The sequence below is a fragment of the Hyaena hyaena genome, unplaced genomic scaffold (assembly GCF_003009895.1).
Source record: "Hyaena hyaena isolate Hyena2069 unplaced genomic scaffold, ASM300989v1 scaffold_712, whole genome shotgun sequence".
Classification (NCBI taxonomy): Eukaryota; Metazoa; Chordata; class Mammalia; order Carnivora; family Hyaenidae; genus Hyaena; species Hyaena hyaena.
The window spans coordinates 307757-324883 of record NW_024081340.1 but is presented as its reverse complement, the minus strand read 5'-3'; the positions used below and the strand labels follow the sequence as shown (position 1 = coordinate 324883).

The following is a 17127-nucleotide window of genomic DNA, read 5'->3' as shown; positions in this document are numbered from 1 at the left end:
CATGACACTAATACAGCTGTAATTCTGTCATTTCTCTGTGGGATTATTTGGGATTTGTCTCACCATGAAAAGTGTCTGTAAGGACATGAATGCAAGGCAGAATCTGTTTTGCTCTAACTCCGAGGGTCTGGCACGGGGCCTGGAATACAGCAGCCTCTCCATAAAGACTAAATGAATGAAGGAATCACTCATCAATCCCTCTCATTGGTTTTCTGCTCAATGAAATAATAAGACCTTCTTTGTACTGGGTCCCAAGTCTAGGTTCCTGGTTGAAATGCCTTTTTGTAGTTATGCCAAGCAAAATTTAATATCCCTGTGCTCATCAACTCCCACTTTCTTGGAGCACCTGTCTCTTGTGTTCTGCCTCCCTAGGGGCACGGTGCGCACACACCCACATTTCACATCCCATTGTTCTCTCAGGAGAATCAAGAACATAAACACTGGCATATCTACTACTCAATTGCCCTTTCATTACTCAGCTACAGCTGGAGCCGTTCATACAGCCATATATATTCCTCAGAAAGAGTTATACAGCTCAAGTTCCAACTCTGCTATAATTCAGAAAAAGGAAAACTTCTAAAGGTGATAGGAACAACATGAAAACTGTACTCAATGTATAGACAGCTCAAGTAAGGTGCTCCCAGTATTTAGAGATTAAAGTCAAGAAAAAAAATATTCTCAAACTGAAATTAAAAAAAAAAAAAAACAAAAATTATAAACAAGTATTTACATGTATACTTGTGTATGCATTTTTCTAAAGATCCATGCCTCAAAGTTTTATTATATTCTCAATGCATGTATAACCGCCCAAAAGGAAAGGTGGAAAAACAGATATCCATTGTATAGAATAACACAGCAACTAGAAATAACAGTGAAGATCATCATGTATACACACGAAATGATTTATAAAATGTCATTCAAAAAAAAAGCAAAATTGTGAACTTTGTGCAGTATATATTTAAGTAAACACATGTGATCATTATATTTCCCTTAAATGTATATGTGTGGATTTTGAGAAGAATGTTACCACATTAAGAACAGCACTGCCTGGGGCGCCCGGGTGGCTTAGTCGGTTAAGTGTCCGACTTTCGCTTGGGTCATGATCTCGCGGTTCGGGGGTTCAAGCCCCGCGTCGGGCTCTGTGCTGACTGCCAGCTCAGAGCCTGGAGACTGTTTCAGAGTCTGTGACTCCCTCTCTCTCTGACCCTCCCCTGCTCACGCTGTCTCTCTCTCTCCTAGAAATAAATAAAACATTAAAAAAAAATTTTTAAAAAAAAGAACAGCACTGCCTGGGCACCTGGGTGGCTCAGTGGGCTAAGCGTCCAACTTTGGCTCAAGCCATGATCTCACAATTTGTGGGTTCGAGCCCCACATCAGGCTCTGTGCTGACAGCTTAGAGACTGGAGACTGCTTCAAATTCTGTGTCTCCTCTCTCTCTCTCACCCTCCCCAGTTGTTCTCTATCTTTCTCTCTCTCAAAAGTAAATAAACATTGCAAACATTAAAAAAGAAAAAAGAACAGCATTACCAATAGAGAAGGGGAAAGAGACTGGGATTGCGAATATGACAAGAGATTTTAGTCTTACCTGAAATGTTTGAATTTTTTTGTGTGAAGAATGTATTGTGTGTTGCTTATATAAGTCAAAATTAACTTTTAAAAATGTTAAGAGAACCCCATAATCTAATTGTGGTCAAATGGCAGGAGCATATAGAGCCTGGTCCCTGGCTCAGCGCAGGCCCCCAGCTCCAGGCCCCTCAGCTAGAATAGGATCTCTGCTTGGGTGTCAGATCCAGGCACATGGACCTTTATTTCTGTTTATAAAGATACAAACATTCCAGGAGACCTACTGCCAATTTAAAAGCGTGGACAAGTAGATATGTAAAGCCCAGCCTGTTTCCACTATGAGCACTAAATGCAAGCCAGACATGAAAAATGAGCCCTTTTTTTTGTTGTTGTTGTTCTATTTTTTGTTTAAAACAAAAGATAGGTGTGGTAAAAGGCATCAGTCATCATCTAAGGTAAAAAAATAATTTTATGAGACTGCTGTGTTGCAAAATGCAAATGGAAAATTATATGACTGAAGATTATTTTAAGCAGCAAGTCACTGAACTGAAAATTAATTCAGAGAAGTGTGAAAATGTAAGGAAAAAGAATGCAATTTTATAGGACCTCTAAGTGCATTAAGCATTTCTGCAAACAGGATGATATTCAGGTTTATCACATCTACTGAGCTCTGATTTTTAGGAGAAAACAGGTCTCTCACCATGAACACAGTATAAAGTCCGAAAGAGTAAGTCCTGTCAGATAAAACTGCTAAGTCTCCAAAGTGTCCGTTATATAGCCAACTGAATGAAATTATATGTATATAAAATCACCGTTTTTCAAATCATCTTTTCTCATTTGGCAGTTCCCAAAAGGCGTCCAGCAGCAAACTCTGTGTGCCTTAAGATCAGAGCCAGGACTCAGAGACAGAGGTCCTAACATCTGATCTCCTGTTAAGCCATCAGCCACACTACGCACAGATGAAGGAACACTGATGAAAACAGAAAAAACAGTTCCTCACTAGAGAGTTTAGCATTTTTGAACAACCTAAAGGGATACTCAAAATGATTTAAGATTACTGATAAAGCCCCATGTCAGCAAGTGCAAATGAAGAGTACAGCAGAGGATGACTATATTAGGTGTTGGATTCCAGCAGAAAGTCGGCCTGCGTGCTTGTTTTCGCCTGTGGAGTCTGAACACCCTTTTCAAAGGTACCTGGCATGTCAAGGTGAAGGAAGTTACACAAACACGCCCCATGGCAAATACACGGGGTCGGGGCACAGCTGGCGAGGGTGGCTTTGGTGCTGTCGCTGATCTTGACAGAGCAAACAGTGATTTCACAACCATCGTTTTTTAGTACACGCACACTGTGTGATCCTGGGGAAGGGTGGGGTGGTTGTGATGAAAAACGAAAAGACTCCAGTCAAGATCTACCTTTTACTTCCGGTAATACTGTACATGCTTCCAGGATCCCAGTAAAGGATGAGCTTTAGGGAAATCCTGAACCTCACATTGCATCCAGGACTCAGCTGGCTACACACCTGGCACTAATCGTAACACGCACTCAGTGTTCTATCCCAGACTAATAACATTATTCCCAGACTAATATTAATAACACCCCAGACTAATCATCAATATTTCTCTCCAAACCCATAGGCTTTTCCCAGGGATCCAAGAACTGTTGGCTTAGTCCTCATGCTGCCATTTTAGGGGAGTCGCTGGGCAGCACAACTGTGGGTGGCAGATCCCTGGCAGATCTGGTCCCTGGGCAAAGATCCCTGGAAGTCAAAAATGACTTCCCCCACTCAAAACCTCAAATCCTTTGCACCTCAAAACCGGGAACCATAATGATTCAAAATTGTTTCTCATATAGAAGTGTTCTCAAAGAGCAGCACAAAGTTATATTACCTGACATGCAGACATTCTATATCCACCTACTTTGTACCTACTCAGAGATCTGCCTACATTGACAACCAAGTGAATGAAGAGTAAGCCTGTGACTGTCTTATGAAATTCAGGAGCCCAGGTTATATTCCCGACTACAGGAGAAAGGCCACCTCGGCCTGGAGAACCTGCTGGCAGAGCCACCGTTGCTGAGCACATCACCATCAAGTCACGTTAACGTGACTAGAGAAGTCAGTGGCAGCTACACTCTCCATCCCACTGAGGTCCAATTAAATGTCTCTTACGCAGTTCTAATTCTCCCTTATTGCTAGATAATCACAACCCAATTGTTAAACCTGTCCCCAACAATGTAAATGGGGACACTTGTCACCTGTGTGATTGTCCAATAGAACCAAAGGAGACATATAAACAAGGACACTAAGATACTACACTATGGACTGAAGGCTTCAAGAGCGACGCAGTAACCATAAATTACTGCCAACTGCTGCACTTCCGAAGAGCCTTTGCATATTGAATGCTCCTTACGGTCAACTGATAAGGAGAGTTTCATCATCCCAGGAGGCAGGCTGGTGTTTGCAACAAACAAATTTTTAGAAAATAAAACAACTAACAACAGCCAATGCACACAGGAGCTCACACCACACCCCTCCCAAGTAGAAAGTCAAGGTAGATGCCAAACTGAGACCTAACCTTTTGCCAGAAAACCCCTTGTCCTACTCTCTTTCTGGGATCAAGGCCTTAGTCAAAGAAGAGGTTTGTATTGAAGTGATATATGCAAGGGGCACCTGGGTGCCTCAGTTGGTTGGTTAAGCATCCGACCTCAGCTCAGGTCATGACCCCATGGCCCACATTGGGCTCTGTGCTGACACCTCAGAGTCTGGAGCCTGCTTCGGATTCTGTGTCTCCCTCTTTCTCCCTCTACCTTTCCTGCTCTCTCTCTTTCTCTCACTCTCTCTCTCTCTTAAAAATAAACATTAAAACTTTTTTTAAATAAAGCGATATATGCAAAATAAAATGGGGGGTTATCCTACTAATTTAGCACATTAAAGGGAAGCATGGAAAGAGCAGATGTTTTCTGACATCCACCCTAAGCACTGTAGCCCCTCTAGAAGGATTAGGGCAAGAGGTCAAACAGAAATGGAGGCGCTGATACGGAAACATCCCGACATTGTTCATAATTCACAAAGCTTCCTCTCTTTAGGGTCCTAACGGTGACTTGGACATACCAACTGCTTGGCTTCTAAAAAATTAATGTCTACTTTCTGCTGCTGAAATATCTACTTTGCTAAAAGCCAGAGCTGCTTGCCTCTCCTTAGTGGATAGAAAACCCATGTGGGAAGGCAGAAAGGAGAAAAGTGCTGGAGATGAGAGTAGTTAACTAGATCTGCCTTAAGAAAGAGAGATCTGGATGTTAAAACGATAACATTTGTTCCGTGTGGGTGGCAAGTACCCAGAAATCTATTACACATACTTATTTTCGAGTTTTTTCTGCATGTTTCGAGTACTTTACAATAGAAAACTAAAGTAAAACATTTTAAGTGTGAAAAGGAGACACACAAAGCATAAAGGAAATGCAAGCTGGTGCCTAAGAATGGGAAGCGGCAAAGTCCAGCGCTGCTTTGATTAAATGTGATTGCCAAGCAACACAATAAATAGACACAAGCCTCTTGGAAACACTAAAATCCAAGATAACACACACTAAAGTTAGAACCCACCTTACAGTTTAACATTTTATCACCAGATCGTCTTTTGATATCGGTCTTGTTAACAAAAGGCACATCGATTTATTTTTGGCCAAATGAAACGCATGCCTATATTTGAAGCTGTACGGAGTATGTACTGGAGTATTACTTTAATATGCATCTGCAAATCTAGATGAAAGCCAAATTTCAGGGGGCAGAAGTACGGCAGCTTGATCTTCAGCACTGAAGCTAGGTTGGATCAGAGTGTGAGTGATATGGAAACACACATTTCTGTTTGGCGTGCAGAGAATAGCAGCAAGATTGAGGCCCATGCTAACAAATGCAGCTGCCACCACAGAAGAACAACTCAAAAAATCCACAACTTTCTTTTTGAGGATCCTCGACCAAATGGTCCACACCAACAGTGGGATGACAGCCATTTAGAGTCAGCATGGCCTCTCCGGGCCTGTCACCAGTTTCTCCACATATGTGTTTGGGGATTTAATATCATGAGATCATTAGATTAGGGTGTAAGGCTGCCAACATGTCAGTTCTGTGGATGGGTGTGACCACCTGACCACATGTGAAAATCACAGAAATATCACAAAAGTTCCTGTCTCCAACAGGAGACAAGATTGGCCCAAAAATACTTTGTTAGCTTCGCACATCGTTTTTCTAAAACTTGAATTAGGATAACACTCATTTAAAAATCTGAATTTCTTCATTCTCTTTTCGAAACCTCAGAAGGTCTGGCGACCCAGGGCTGCCATGAGCTAAGTGGCCGCTGCTCAGGTTCTATCAAGTCTGTTCACCACAGTCCCCATCGGGCCTCAGCCTCCACACTCACCAGCATCCCTTGTACCACTACTTGCCCTGCCCCCACAGACACTGCAGTGTGTGGAATAATACTAAGGGAGCCACACCTTGGAAGCACTGGAAATGAATAAATTCTCCTTAGAACAGAATTAGGGGCTGGGCGGAAGCTAGGGAGAAAGGGCTAGTTTTCTAGAATTCTGAATTTCAACAGAGAGTAGAAGAGGGGAGGAAGAACCCGACCAGAAGTCATCCTCAATCGTTGCCAAACATCCATTCCCATGTTTATGAGCTCCAACTTCTACAACTCTTTTTCTTATACTGGTGCAATCCCTAAATACAGGATAGTCTCGATGCTGAACAATGCTCATTTCAGCTTAAGAGGGAATCGCTTCTGCTCCCACATTGCCTAAGGGACTCACAGAGGTGTACTGGCTTGTTTTTTGATGCAATGCTCCCACCACTCAAGCCAGCCATGGGAATTCCATTCTACTTGGTAATGCATCAGATGCCCACAGATGCTGCACCCAAACTCATATCGAGTAAACTAAGCAGCACACTGTGACATTTGTTAAGCCAGGAGGAAGAGAAATTATGGCTATAAACAAAAGATGTTTGATGCAGAGAGGAGAAATTACTCATCGACACAAAATAAGTGTCAGACAGGCTCACACAAAAGATGCACAGAGGGATATGGAACAGAATGCCATTCATTAATCAACTGCAAGAACATATAAGTGTGTCTATATCAAAGGAAATTTCCAAGGAAGAATTGTCATTAACTCCCTATTGTGCAGAGATACACATGCATGTATCTCTAAATATAGCCATAATTAGGATAAAGTTCAAGATAGATTAAGTTACCTCTACATATATACTATATAAAGAAAAAGAAAAAGAAAAGATACTGAGCAGGAGTAGTTTCCAGAGTATAATATATCAGCGTCAAGGCACTTTATTTTATCAAAACCTGATTTTCCTGATTGAAAGTGTTAAAGTCCATGTTCTCACCAGTGCCTGAAGAGTTTCAAGAAACATTTCACAATCTAAAGAGAAGAGGAGTCTTTCTCTTTTGGGTTACAGGATCACTGGCAGAAAAAGTTAAAACCACAACCAGACCTAATTTCCACAACTTGGTTTTTTCATGCCACAGATCGGAAAGAAAAAGGTAAACACTCACCGCAGAAAGCTGGCTCCATGTGGATCTCAGTGGCTTGTGGTGAATCACAATTTTTTCATCTGACTTCTGTTCTTTGGGCTCCGACTCTTCATCAGAGTCAATGTCAAGAGCCTTTTCTTTGTAATTCTGATACAGGACAGCATTTTCTGGAAGAAATACAAACCCTACAGGTCACGAATTGCCCCTGTCTTTATGCTACTTGTTCTAAACCAACATCCATATTTACACAAGGTTTGGGCTCCCATTTAATAAGCAACAAGGAAACAAATGAATTTCATCACAGAAGAATAGTTACCAAAAAGTGATTTTCTCACTCAAACAGCTCTGTCCCTAATTCATCTACAGGACAGTGGGAGGGATCCGTATGTGAAATACCAATGGAAGCAAACTTTCCATGTTTCTGTCTACCACCCCTAGAGGAGAGCCAAGGCTGTTAATGTGCTGTTTTTTAGGTTAAACTGAATTCATATCCTACCTTTCCTTCAAAGCCCATCACCATTCGTTTACCTATTTAACCAACATTTATTGTATATCTACAATGTGTCAAGGGCTGGGAGTAAATGGAAAATAAAAGAAACTTCTTGTGCCCTCATGAGCTAAAAATAGTTAGAGAAAAATATTCCAAGTCACTCGCTCACTTATTCATTCAACTAATATTTAGAAAATGCCTCCTTGATGCCAACAACTGCGAGGCACTAGGGATACAACCATGAACAAAAAAGATAAAAATCTCAATCTTTGTAAGCGGACATCAGAGTGAGCGGAGAATGACAATAAATAAATAAGTACCTTTTATGGTATGTCAGATGCTGCTAAGTGTCATGGAGAAAAGTAAAACTGGGAAAGGAGGAAGCATTAACGAGGAGGGTATGTAGATTTTAAACAGCATACTTAGGAAGACTTCACCAAGGTGACATTTAAGCAAAGATCTAAAAATGGTGAGAAAGCAAGACACATTACAGCTGGTGAAAAAACACCCCATCAGAGGGAAGAGCAAGTACAAAGGTCCTAGAACAGGAGTCTGTTCGGGATGGCTCTATGTGTGGGGACCAGCAAGCAGGCCTGTATGACTGGAATGGGGTGAGAGAAGGGAGAAAGCTTAAGGGATGATGGTAGGGGATGAAGAGAGGGTAGATCATGTAGACCCTTGCCTCAAAGCCATTGAAAGGACTCTGGTTTTCATTCTGAGGGAGAAGGCAAGTCATTGTAGGGTTGAGGACAAAATAATCTTGCACACATACGGGCCTATAAACTGAACGATTTCTAGATGGATGCTCAAAGAACAGACCCTCAACAGGGTGTGACCTGCACAGGGGTTGTGGGGGGCAGTCAGACAGGTGGGAAAAATCTAAGATCTGAAAACTGAGAAGTTTCAGAGCTAAAGAAAAAGGTATATGCAAAAGCCCTGAGGCAAAAAGAAACATGATACCGTAGAAGAACAGAAAAGTCAACGTGTAGAATATGGGTGTCTACTGGGCAAAGGGGGCAAGGTGGGTTTAGGGAGATGAGCCAGATAGTCTAAATCAAGCAAAGATTTGCAGGCAATGTTAAAGAACTGGATTTATTCCCAACTACAAAACAACTGAACTTCTTCCACACTGCAAAGACTGTATTCTAGCCCGATTACAAAGGGAATCCATGGAAAGGAAAAGATTTGATTATATTGTTGGAGCGAACTACTGACTGCGTAGAGAACTAATTAGGATGCTATGGAAGAATGGAGAAGGGCTATTGAGGATGGCCTGGAAATGGGAGTCAGAGAGAGGGAGGTAGTAAGGATGTTTCTTACATCTGCAGGTCCCAACAGCTGCACCGCAGGCGATGGGAACACCTGAAGAGATGTCGCTTTAGAGAGAAAGATCATGAATTTGATTTGGCACTTACTGAGTTTGAAACGCCTTTCCCACGTCCGAAGAAGGCAGATTCTGCCTCCTCATCAATTACTGCGTGTTCTATATGCACCATGACTAAAGTCACACTGGAGTCGATGCAAGGTTTTACTGTTCTCTGATGGGTTTGCATATGTCAAAGAGATTATGAGGGTAAAGACTGGGTCACCACACCTCTGTAGTGTTCTTTAAAGAATTTAGAGGCTGGCACAAAATATATGTGTACACTGTTGATAAGATGACTCATTCGTTCTCACAACAACAAAGGCAATAGTATTATCAGCCTCATTTCACATATGAGGACACTGAGGCTTGCTGAGGTTAAAATGCCTGCTCAACGTCACTCAACTGATGAACAAAAACCGTAGAATGGGAACCCAGGTCTCCGGCTGGGGGTTCTTACCACTCTTCTGCACCTCATCCTAAGCTACATTCTTCTTAGTCATTAACTCTAAGAATCCTGTAATCCTCATATACATATATGTGAAAAAAATTCCTAGGCTATCATATTTGAGAAGAGATAAAAGAGTGCACAGAAACAGCTCCTTATAAAAGGAAACAACATACAACTATTAATAAAAATAAAAAGGTTCTGTCCTCGGACTTAAAAAAAAAAAAAAACAAAACAAAAGCTCAACATTTTTAACCCTTTAAGACAAAGGTCCCAGAATCAATGTCAAATTCTAAAAGATGCAAACCATCTCTCCAAATGCCTATTGGGTAGATGCTGTTTAGTTACTTCATGGTCATAAACTGATTCAAAAGGAAGCAAAATGGACTCAGGACCAGTTATCTGCCCTCGTACTGGCTATGTGATGGTGGGCAAGACACTAAACCTCTCCAAGCTCCCAGTTTCGTCAATTATAGAATCAGGGAGATGAATTTGCCCAAACCAGCTACAATATCATATATTTTACATATTCGTTGCACCTAAGACTGGTGCAATGAATTACATTTTCATAACTGGTCATGTTTCAATGCTCTAAGGGAATGGGTTTTTATAAGAATTACAGAGGGACATATTTTGTAATCACCTAAGATTATGTATTTTATATCTCTGGGTGATATTTTACATTAGATTTACTGATAGAGAGGCATCCCCTTCTTCATTACTCTTGAAAGATTAGAAAATCTTAACATTTCAAAGTATGACAGAAAACAACTACCTTTACCTCCACCATGTTCCTCCAGCTCTAGAGAGCTGGGGGATGGGGGCCGTTTGCTTTGTGCTCTTCTACTTGGTTGACACTTGACCCATCTGTATATACAAAGTCCTCTAATCTGATTAGGGTTTGAACACCTGGCTAAAGCAGCTTTTGTTTTTTTGATCCTTCACAAAAATACTATACGGGTTACAAATTCTTAGGTATAGGTTTGTAGTAGCCAGGAGAGTTAGATTTCCCCCAAGCTGAAACTTGATAAGCAAACAGGAAGTCGGTAATGATATACTAAAATGTGGAAATGGGGGGAAAGAATATTAAGTCAAAGGAAATAGGACTTAAGATTTAAACGCCAAACTCGGGATTTTTAACTAAAAAAACGAGAGCCAGCTCTTAGTCTTTGTCCATCTTTTGAGGGAGGTGGAGATGGAGCCAAGGTAGATAAGAATTAAAAATCCAGGACATTGGCTAACAAAGTTATCAGCTTACAAAGAATGCCGTTAATTCCATTCACTGCTGGTATTACTGGATGAAAATTTAGCTTAGTGCAGAGATTTGTACTGTATAATTTGGGAAGAAGCTGGACATTTTTCTCATTTTAAGTGTTTTTGTTACTGCAGCTGGATTTCAACTTATAATTGATATTCCACATTGAAACAGCAATAAAAGTCTGGAAAATCAAATGCTTACCTTCCCCATCAAATGTTCCTTGTCCTTTCAGCATTTTTTTCTAAGAAACAAGAAAAGCAAAAAAGGGAAAAAGCAAAGCATACTATGTATGAATGAGCCAAACAGAAAATACAGCTATTTTAAGAAAATTACTTCTTTTGTTGTTACAATTCATTAGATTTCCATAAGCATACAGCAGATGATCCTTTGAGCAGCTCACTCATCTGACTACTACAATTCAGTAAAATGGTGAAATAAAACGTACAACATCCCACAGGCCCCAGCAAAGCAGCTTGAGAATCTTCAAATGACCAGCAAGCAGCTCATTTCACTACTGGTGATTCACCATCACTGTTAAACTGAACTGTGCTATACTTGCAGAGCTGGGGGTGGGGGATAAAAAGCACCTAAAATGTTATGTAATTTCTTTAAGGCTGTGAGGTCGAAAATAAAATGGCCTTACTTGTCTATTACATATTGGCATTTGTATAAACTGGTTCCACTTCTCTCATTAATCAAGAAAAGTTGTAGCTGCCAAAATGAATTTCTGCTGAAATCTGTCTTGTTTCTGGAGAGAGCAGCACATACACACTCCAAAACTTCCTTCTTTAGTTTGCCCTATCTCTTTATGTCACATTTGGCAGTATTTTAACCTATGCAATTTCTAGGCCTTTATCGGGGAGCAATACTACAGAGTTCACTTGAATCTGAAGTTCTGAGCTGCTAACTTGTTAAATTCTCTCAAGAATAAATGGACACAACATGGGAATAAAATACAACCACAGACAGTGGTGAGAGACAAGCAACAACAAAATGACAAACACTTGCCTCTTTTGTGATTCCGGCAATTAACTTTAAAATTCACATTTGACCTGAATGGCATTTAGCACGTTATCGCTTCTCCAAAAGTAACTCAGTAATTAACAGTAATTAACATAAATCACTTTCAATAATTAAAATAATCAATACGATCAAAAGAAATGAGTAGTTTCCTGTATCGGCTGTGATGAATCAGCAACCCCTAATAGACACCTGTAAACAAGCACCAGACATTTTGACCATTCGGTCAAGAGTACCACGCCTGCTCTCCACCCCCTGTTCAGCTGCCTGTATTCAAAGTGTTCAGGACTCACTCAGCCCAAACCTAATTTGCTGTATTTCTTTTTCACATTTCTCCCCCACATTCTGCCATTCTGCCCGAGTTTAGAAAGTTAAAACAGTGATAAGAGCTTGACTTCCTCCCACAAAGCTGCATTAACCTGGCTGTGACTGCCTGCAACAGAATGGCCAAGAGACAGATGTCTCCTCAACACCACAGATCTGATCAGCAAGAGATTTAAAAGAGAACAATAACTTCTGGTTTCCTCTGTGCCCCTCCTCCCTACCCCCAACACCTTGGCTTTCGGCTTGGTGAATGCCTGGCTTAATGAGTGACACTCCTGCTCACCCTTACTTTTATCCTTCCCAGACTGGAAAACTTCTCCTTGTCTTCCATCACCGCTTTCAGAACGGGCTGGGACATTCTGTTCTTCTTCTTTGAAGTGGTCGGACTGTCAAAATCAAAGCCACTGACCACCGCCCGGCGATAGGACGTGGACCGCAAGCCTCTCCGCAGAGACCCAGGACTGTCCACGTCGTTCTCCGCCTCGCCCTCATCCTCTGCGGGGCCCAGGGGCGCTCCGAGGCCCTCCACCATGCTGCGTACCTTGAGGAGCCTCCTGTGGGGCTCCACATTCTGACTGTTGGATTTACTTATTTTAATTTCCGAGGCCAGGTTCTTCGGAATGATTTGCTGCTTCCCCACTTTGAGGGCGGCCGGGCTGTTTGTGCTCAAAACCACTGAAGGGTTCTCTGGGAGCTCGTTCTCCCGTGAGGGCAGCCTTTGGAGGGGGAGTTTTGGTTCCAAAGATCTTTTCTGGGGCGCAGGAGAGAGTTTTGAGGGTCCCGGCTCAGGGTCCGTAGTCGTCTGGCCGGATTGCGGACCAGAGCCGGGGGAGTCGACGTCAGGGATGAGCCCATTTGCAGCAGGCAAAAGCAGGGGGCTGGTGGTCAATCCGGTCAGGTCTCCCTCCCGGCCACAGCAGGCGGGCGAGTTAGGAGTCCGCTGGGGGCGCAGCGGCTGCGGCATGGGCGAGGTCACCGTGCCATTCGCTGGGGATTTCGGGGAGCCCCCTGACAACGCTTTGGGAGGCTGGGGAGACTTGGGCCGTCGGAGCCGAGGAGAGACAGCTCTGTATTCCGGGGAAACGGTCCTCCCATTGGTCACCACCCTCCGATGAGTACACAGCAACAGGGGGGTGCCCTGGACTGTCCTGCCCTCAGAAGCGGTGGGTACCTGGGTAGGAGTCTGCACGCCGGGGAGCGTCCCTCGGTCCTCCACTGGGAAATCCGTGATCAGCAACCCGCTGGGGCTCTGGTAGGACTGGGGCCTCGGCTTGCTCCGGCCCAGCAACTGAGGCTGCGGAGTTGACCGCCTCCGCCATAAAGGAGTTAAGCCGTTGCTAGAAAAATCCACATCACTCTCGCTGTCCATAGCGGAGACTCGGAGGTCAGCCCGAGACGGAACGGCACGCGGTTAGTTTTGCCTAAAGAGGAAAGAAGTCATGGAACTTTGCCTCCGGACAACCAGACACGCCTTGCAAACACACGCGCTCCGAGTCTGGCAGTCACCCGACTGCTGTGCGCGACACAACTGCGTGTCAATTATCCACCCTTTCTTGGGCAAAATCTGCGCCCACCTCGCTGCGTGGTCCGAGTCGGAAATCTGGGCTGTGCCCAGGCGGAATAATCCAATTACCTCCGCGTCTCTCCAGCGCCCAGAGACCACCCGCACGGAAAAAGCCCGCCACCAAGACGCAGGGTGCAAGCTGATGCACAGGAAACTTTGCGACGAGTTCAGCTTTCTGGGGAAACTCGCCGCGCGACGCTCCCCTCTGCCGCCATCCAGCCGCCCAGCCCCGTCGTCGGTCCCTCTGGCTCAAGCCGCCCGGCTCCTAGGCAGATTTACCTTCGGGACTTTACAGAACCCAGGGCCAACGGGCGCCCACTGCCCCTTGGGTGGCCCGGGTCTCAGATCGAATCACAGCAGCGGGAGATCTGGAGACCGCAGCAGCAGATGCGAGCCATCGGCTCCGCCCTCAAACTTGGCCCCGCCCCCAGCCTTGGCCCCGCCCCACTTTTAGCCACTCTCAGACCCGCCTCTGTCTCAGCCAGAGCAAAGCCCGCCTTCCCGCCTTGGCGTTTGTTAGCTCCCCTCCCGTCTCTGTTTGAAACACATGAGCACACGTGGGCTGGGTGCCGAACTCCAGGGTTCCGGACCAGGAGCTGCGGGCGCGCTAGGTTGTTGCCAGGAGCACAGCGTGAGAACGAGCGTGGGAGCCAAACGGAGTTGCAATTTAGAAAGCCCTGGGGCAGGATTTGGGGGAGGGGTGGTTTAGGGGGTCTGGTCCTCCGCAGCAGAGTAGGGTTTGTGAAATGCGTGTGCTGGGATGTGCCGCTCTGAACGCTGAGAGCCAGTGCCCTCGCGGCATTCGGGTGGTCCTAAAACACAAATCTGATGGCCTCGCTCCCCTGCTTAAAATATAATATAGATTAATAGATATGCTTGCTTCTGCTTATTTACGGAACAATGTGTACCAGCAGCTCAGGGGAGGGGAACTGGGTGGCTAGGAAGCTGGAGGGAGTTTTCATTCAATAATCTTGGTTCTTTTATGCTTTGAATCGTGAATTTTACCAATTAAAAATAAATGCGATTTAAATTACAAAAAATATATTGGTTTCCAAACATACATAAAACATTTAAAATCCTCCATGACCTACCTACGCGAGCCCTGCATGACCTGCATACCTCTGCGACAGTCTTTCCTCTCAACAGTCTGCTTCAGTATTCGTAGGCCACACCCTCTTCAAGTTTGACCGCCTCAGAACCTGCCCTTTTGCTTTTCCTTGACCTTCTGACCTGTACTTCTGTCAGAGAGGACTTCCCTGACTGACCCCTCCTGAGTCAGATCACGGCCCTGCTTATTTTCCCAGCCACCTGTTCTCTTCCTCTTCTACACTTCATGACAAGGTGCATATATACATTTATTGTTGTCTTTACGTTTATTATGTTTTGTCTTCTTTAGATTAAGCTTTAATAAGGCAGGAGCCACGTTAGTTGTCCTTCTGTATTCCAGGCACATAATGGGCACATAGTATTTGCTGAGTGAATGAGCCAGAGAAATGGAGGCAGGACAGTGGCCATCCCTCCAGAGTGCTCCCTTGCTAAATAGAAAGTTGGTTGTGATCTGGCCAAGATTCTGCTATGTCTGAAGAATAAGGCAAACCTGAGAGGACAAATGACCATAAGATCTATAAAGTCAAGTCTATCAGCAAGACATACGGGCTGCTCTCCACGTTCTCTTCCAGCATTCATGCATCCAGCCAGGATATGGAGAGTATCCACTGTATGCGAGTTAAGTTCCTTCTTTTTGCCCTAGATCCATTGAATGTGATGACCAAAACTCTTGAGAGGCAAGCTCTGGGTTGTGAGATGAAGCAGGATGTTTTTCGTGTTCTATGCTATTCTGTATTACCAAATGCTAGATATTGAATATATATTCCTTTGACTGGAGATATTTCTGTAAACAAGAAATGGTATCAAGAAATTTAAAAAATTGTAATTTGTTTTTATTTAAACTTTAGTTAAATTTTCTTTTTGTGTCTTAAATTCCACATGAGTGAAATCATACAGTATTTGTCTTTTTTTGTTTTATTTCACTTAGCAGAATACATTCTAAGTCCATCCACATTGTTGCAAATGGCAAGATTTCGTCCTTGATGGCTGAGTAATATTCTAGTGTGTGCGTGTGTGCACGTGTGGACGTGCACACACTCACACACACTATATTTTCTTTGTCCATTCATCAGTTGATGGACATTAGGGCTCATTCCATAGTTTAGCTATTGTTGATGATGCTGCTATAAACATTGGGGTGCATATACCCCTTGGGATCTCTATTTTTGTATCCTTTTGGTAAATACTTAATAGTGCAAATGCTGGATCAAAGGATATTTCTATTTTTAGTCTCTTGAGGAACCTCCATACTGTTCTCCAAGGTGGCTGCCACTGTTTACATTCTCACCAACCATATAAGAGGGCTCCCCTTTCTCCACATCCTCGCCAACACCTGTTGTTTGTGTTAATCTTAGCCACTTTGACAGGTGTGAGGTGGTAACTCATTGTGGTTTTGATTTGTATTTCTCCAATAAGGAGTGATGTTGACTGTCTTTTCATAGTATCTCTTAGCCATCTGGATGTCATCTTCAGAAACATTTATTCATGTCTTCTGCCCATTTAAGTGTTTATTTTTGAAACAGAGAGATCCGGGAAGGGGCAGAGAGAGAGGGGAACAGAGGATCTGAAGGGGGCTCTGTGCTGACAGCACAGAGGGTTCAGACTCAGGAACTGTGAAATCATGACCTGAGCCAAAGTCAGACACTTAACCGACTGAGCTAACTAGGCACTCCTGCCCACTCCTTAACTGGGCTATTTGTTTTTTGGATATTGAGTTTAGTAAGTTCTCTATACACTTTGGATACTAACCCTTTATCAGATATGTTGTTTACCAATATCTTCTCCCATTCTGTCGGTAGCCTTTTAATCTTTTTGATGGCTTCCTTCACCCTGCAGCCGCTTTTTATCTTGATGAAGTCCCTGTAGCTCGCGCTTGCTTTTATTTCCCTTGCCTTCGGCAACGGCAACGTGTCTAGTAAGAAGTTGCTGCAGCCAAGGTCAAAGAGTTTGTTGCCTGTTTTCTCCTCTAGGATTTTGATAGTTTCCTGTTTCACATTGAAGCCTTTCATCCATTTTGAACTTATTTGTGTGTATGGTGTAAGAAAGTGGTCCAGTTTCATTCTTCTGTATGTCACCATCTAGTTTACCTGGCACCATTTGTTGAAGAGACCATTTTATTTTTCCATTGGATATTCTTTCCTGCTTTGTCAAAATTAGTGGACCATATAGTTGTGGGTCTACCCCTGGGTTTTCTATTTTGTTCCATTGATCTATGGGTCTGTTTTTGTGCCAGTACCATGCTGTCTTGATGACTACAATTTTATAATATAGCTTGAAACCCAGAATCATGAGGTCTCCAGTTTTTCTTTCTTCAGAATTGCTTTGTCTATTCAGGGCCTTTTGTGGCTCCACACAAGTTTTAGGATTGTTTGTTCCAGTAAAAAAAAAAAAAAAAAAAAATTAAGAAATTTAAAGAAGAAATACAGCTGATTACACAATCATACATACCCGC

At 43.3% G+C, this 17127-nt stretch overlaps 1 protein-coding gene across 1 annotated transcript in view; it reads right to left on the bottom strand.

Moving 5' to 3' along the window:
* Window positions 1–13379, bottom strand: part of ARHGEF26 (Rho guanine nucleotide exchange factor 26) — a 128924-nt gene extending 115545 nt beyond the window's left edge. Inside the window, exons 1-3 of the mRNA XM_039217684.1 lie at window positions 12294–13379; window positions 10862–10901; window positions 7123–7268 (exon numbers count right to left, since the gene is read on the bottom strand). Of these exons, the coding sequence (XP_039073615.1) occupies window positions 7123–7268; window positions 10862–10901; window positions 12294–13373 (1266 nt within the window). The 5' untranslated portion in view covers window positions 13374–13379. The remainder of the gene's footprint in view (window positions 1–7122; window positions 7269–10861; window positions 10902–12293) is intronic.
* Between the last annotated feature and the right edge of the window lie 3748 nt (window positions 13380–17127).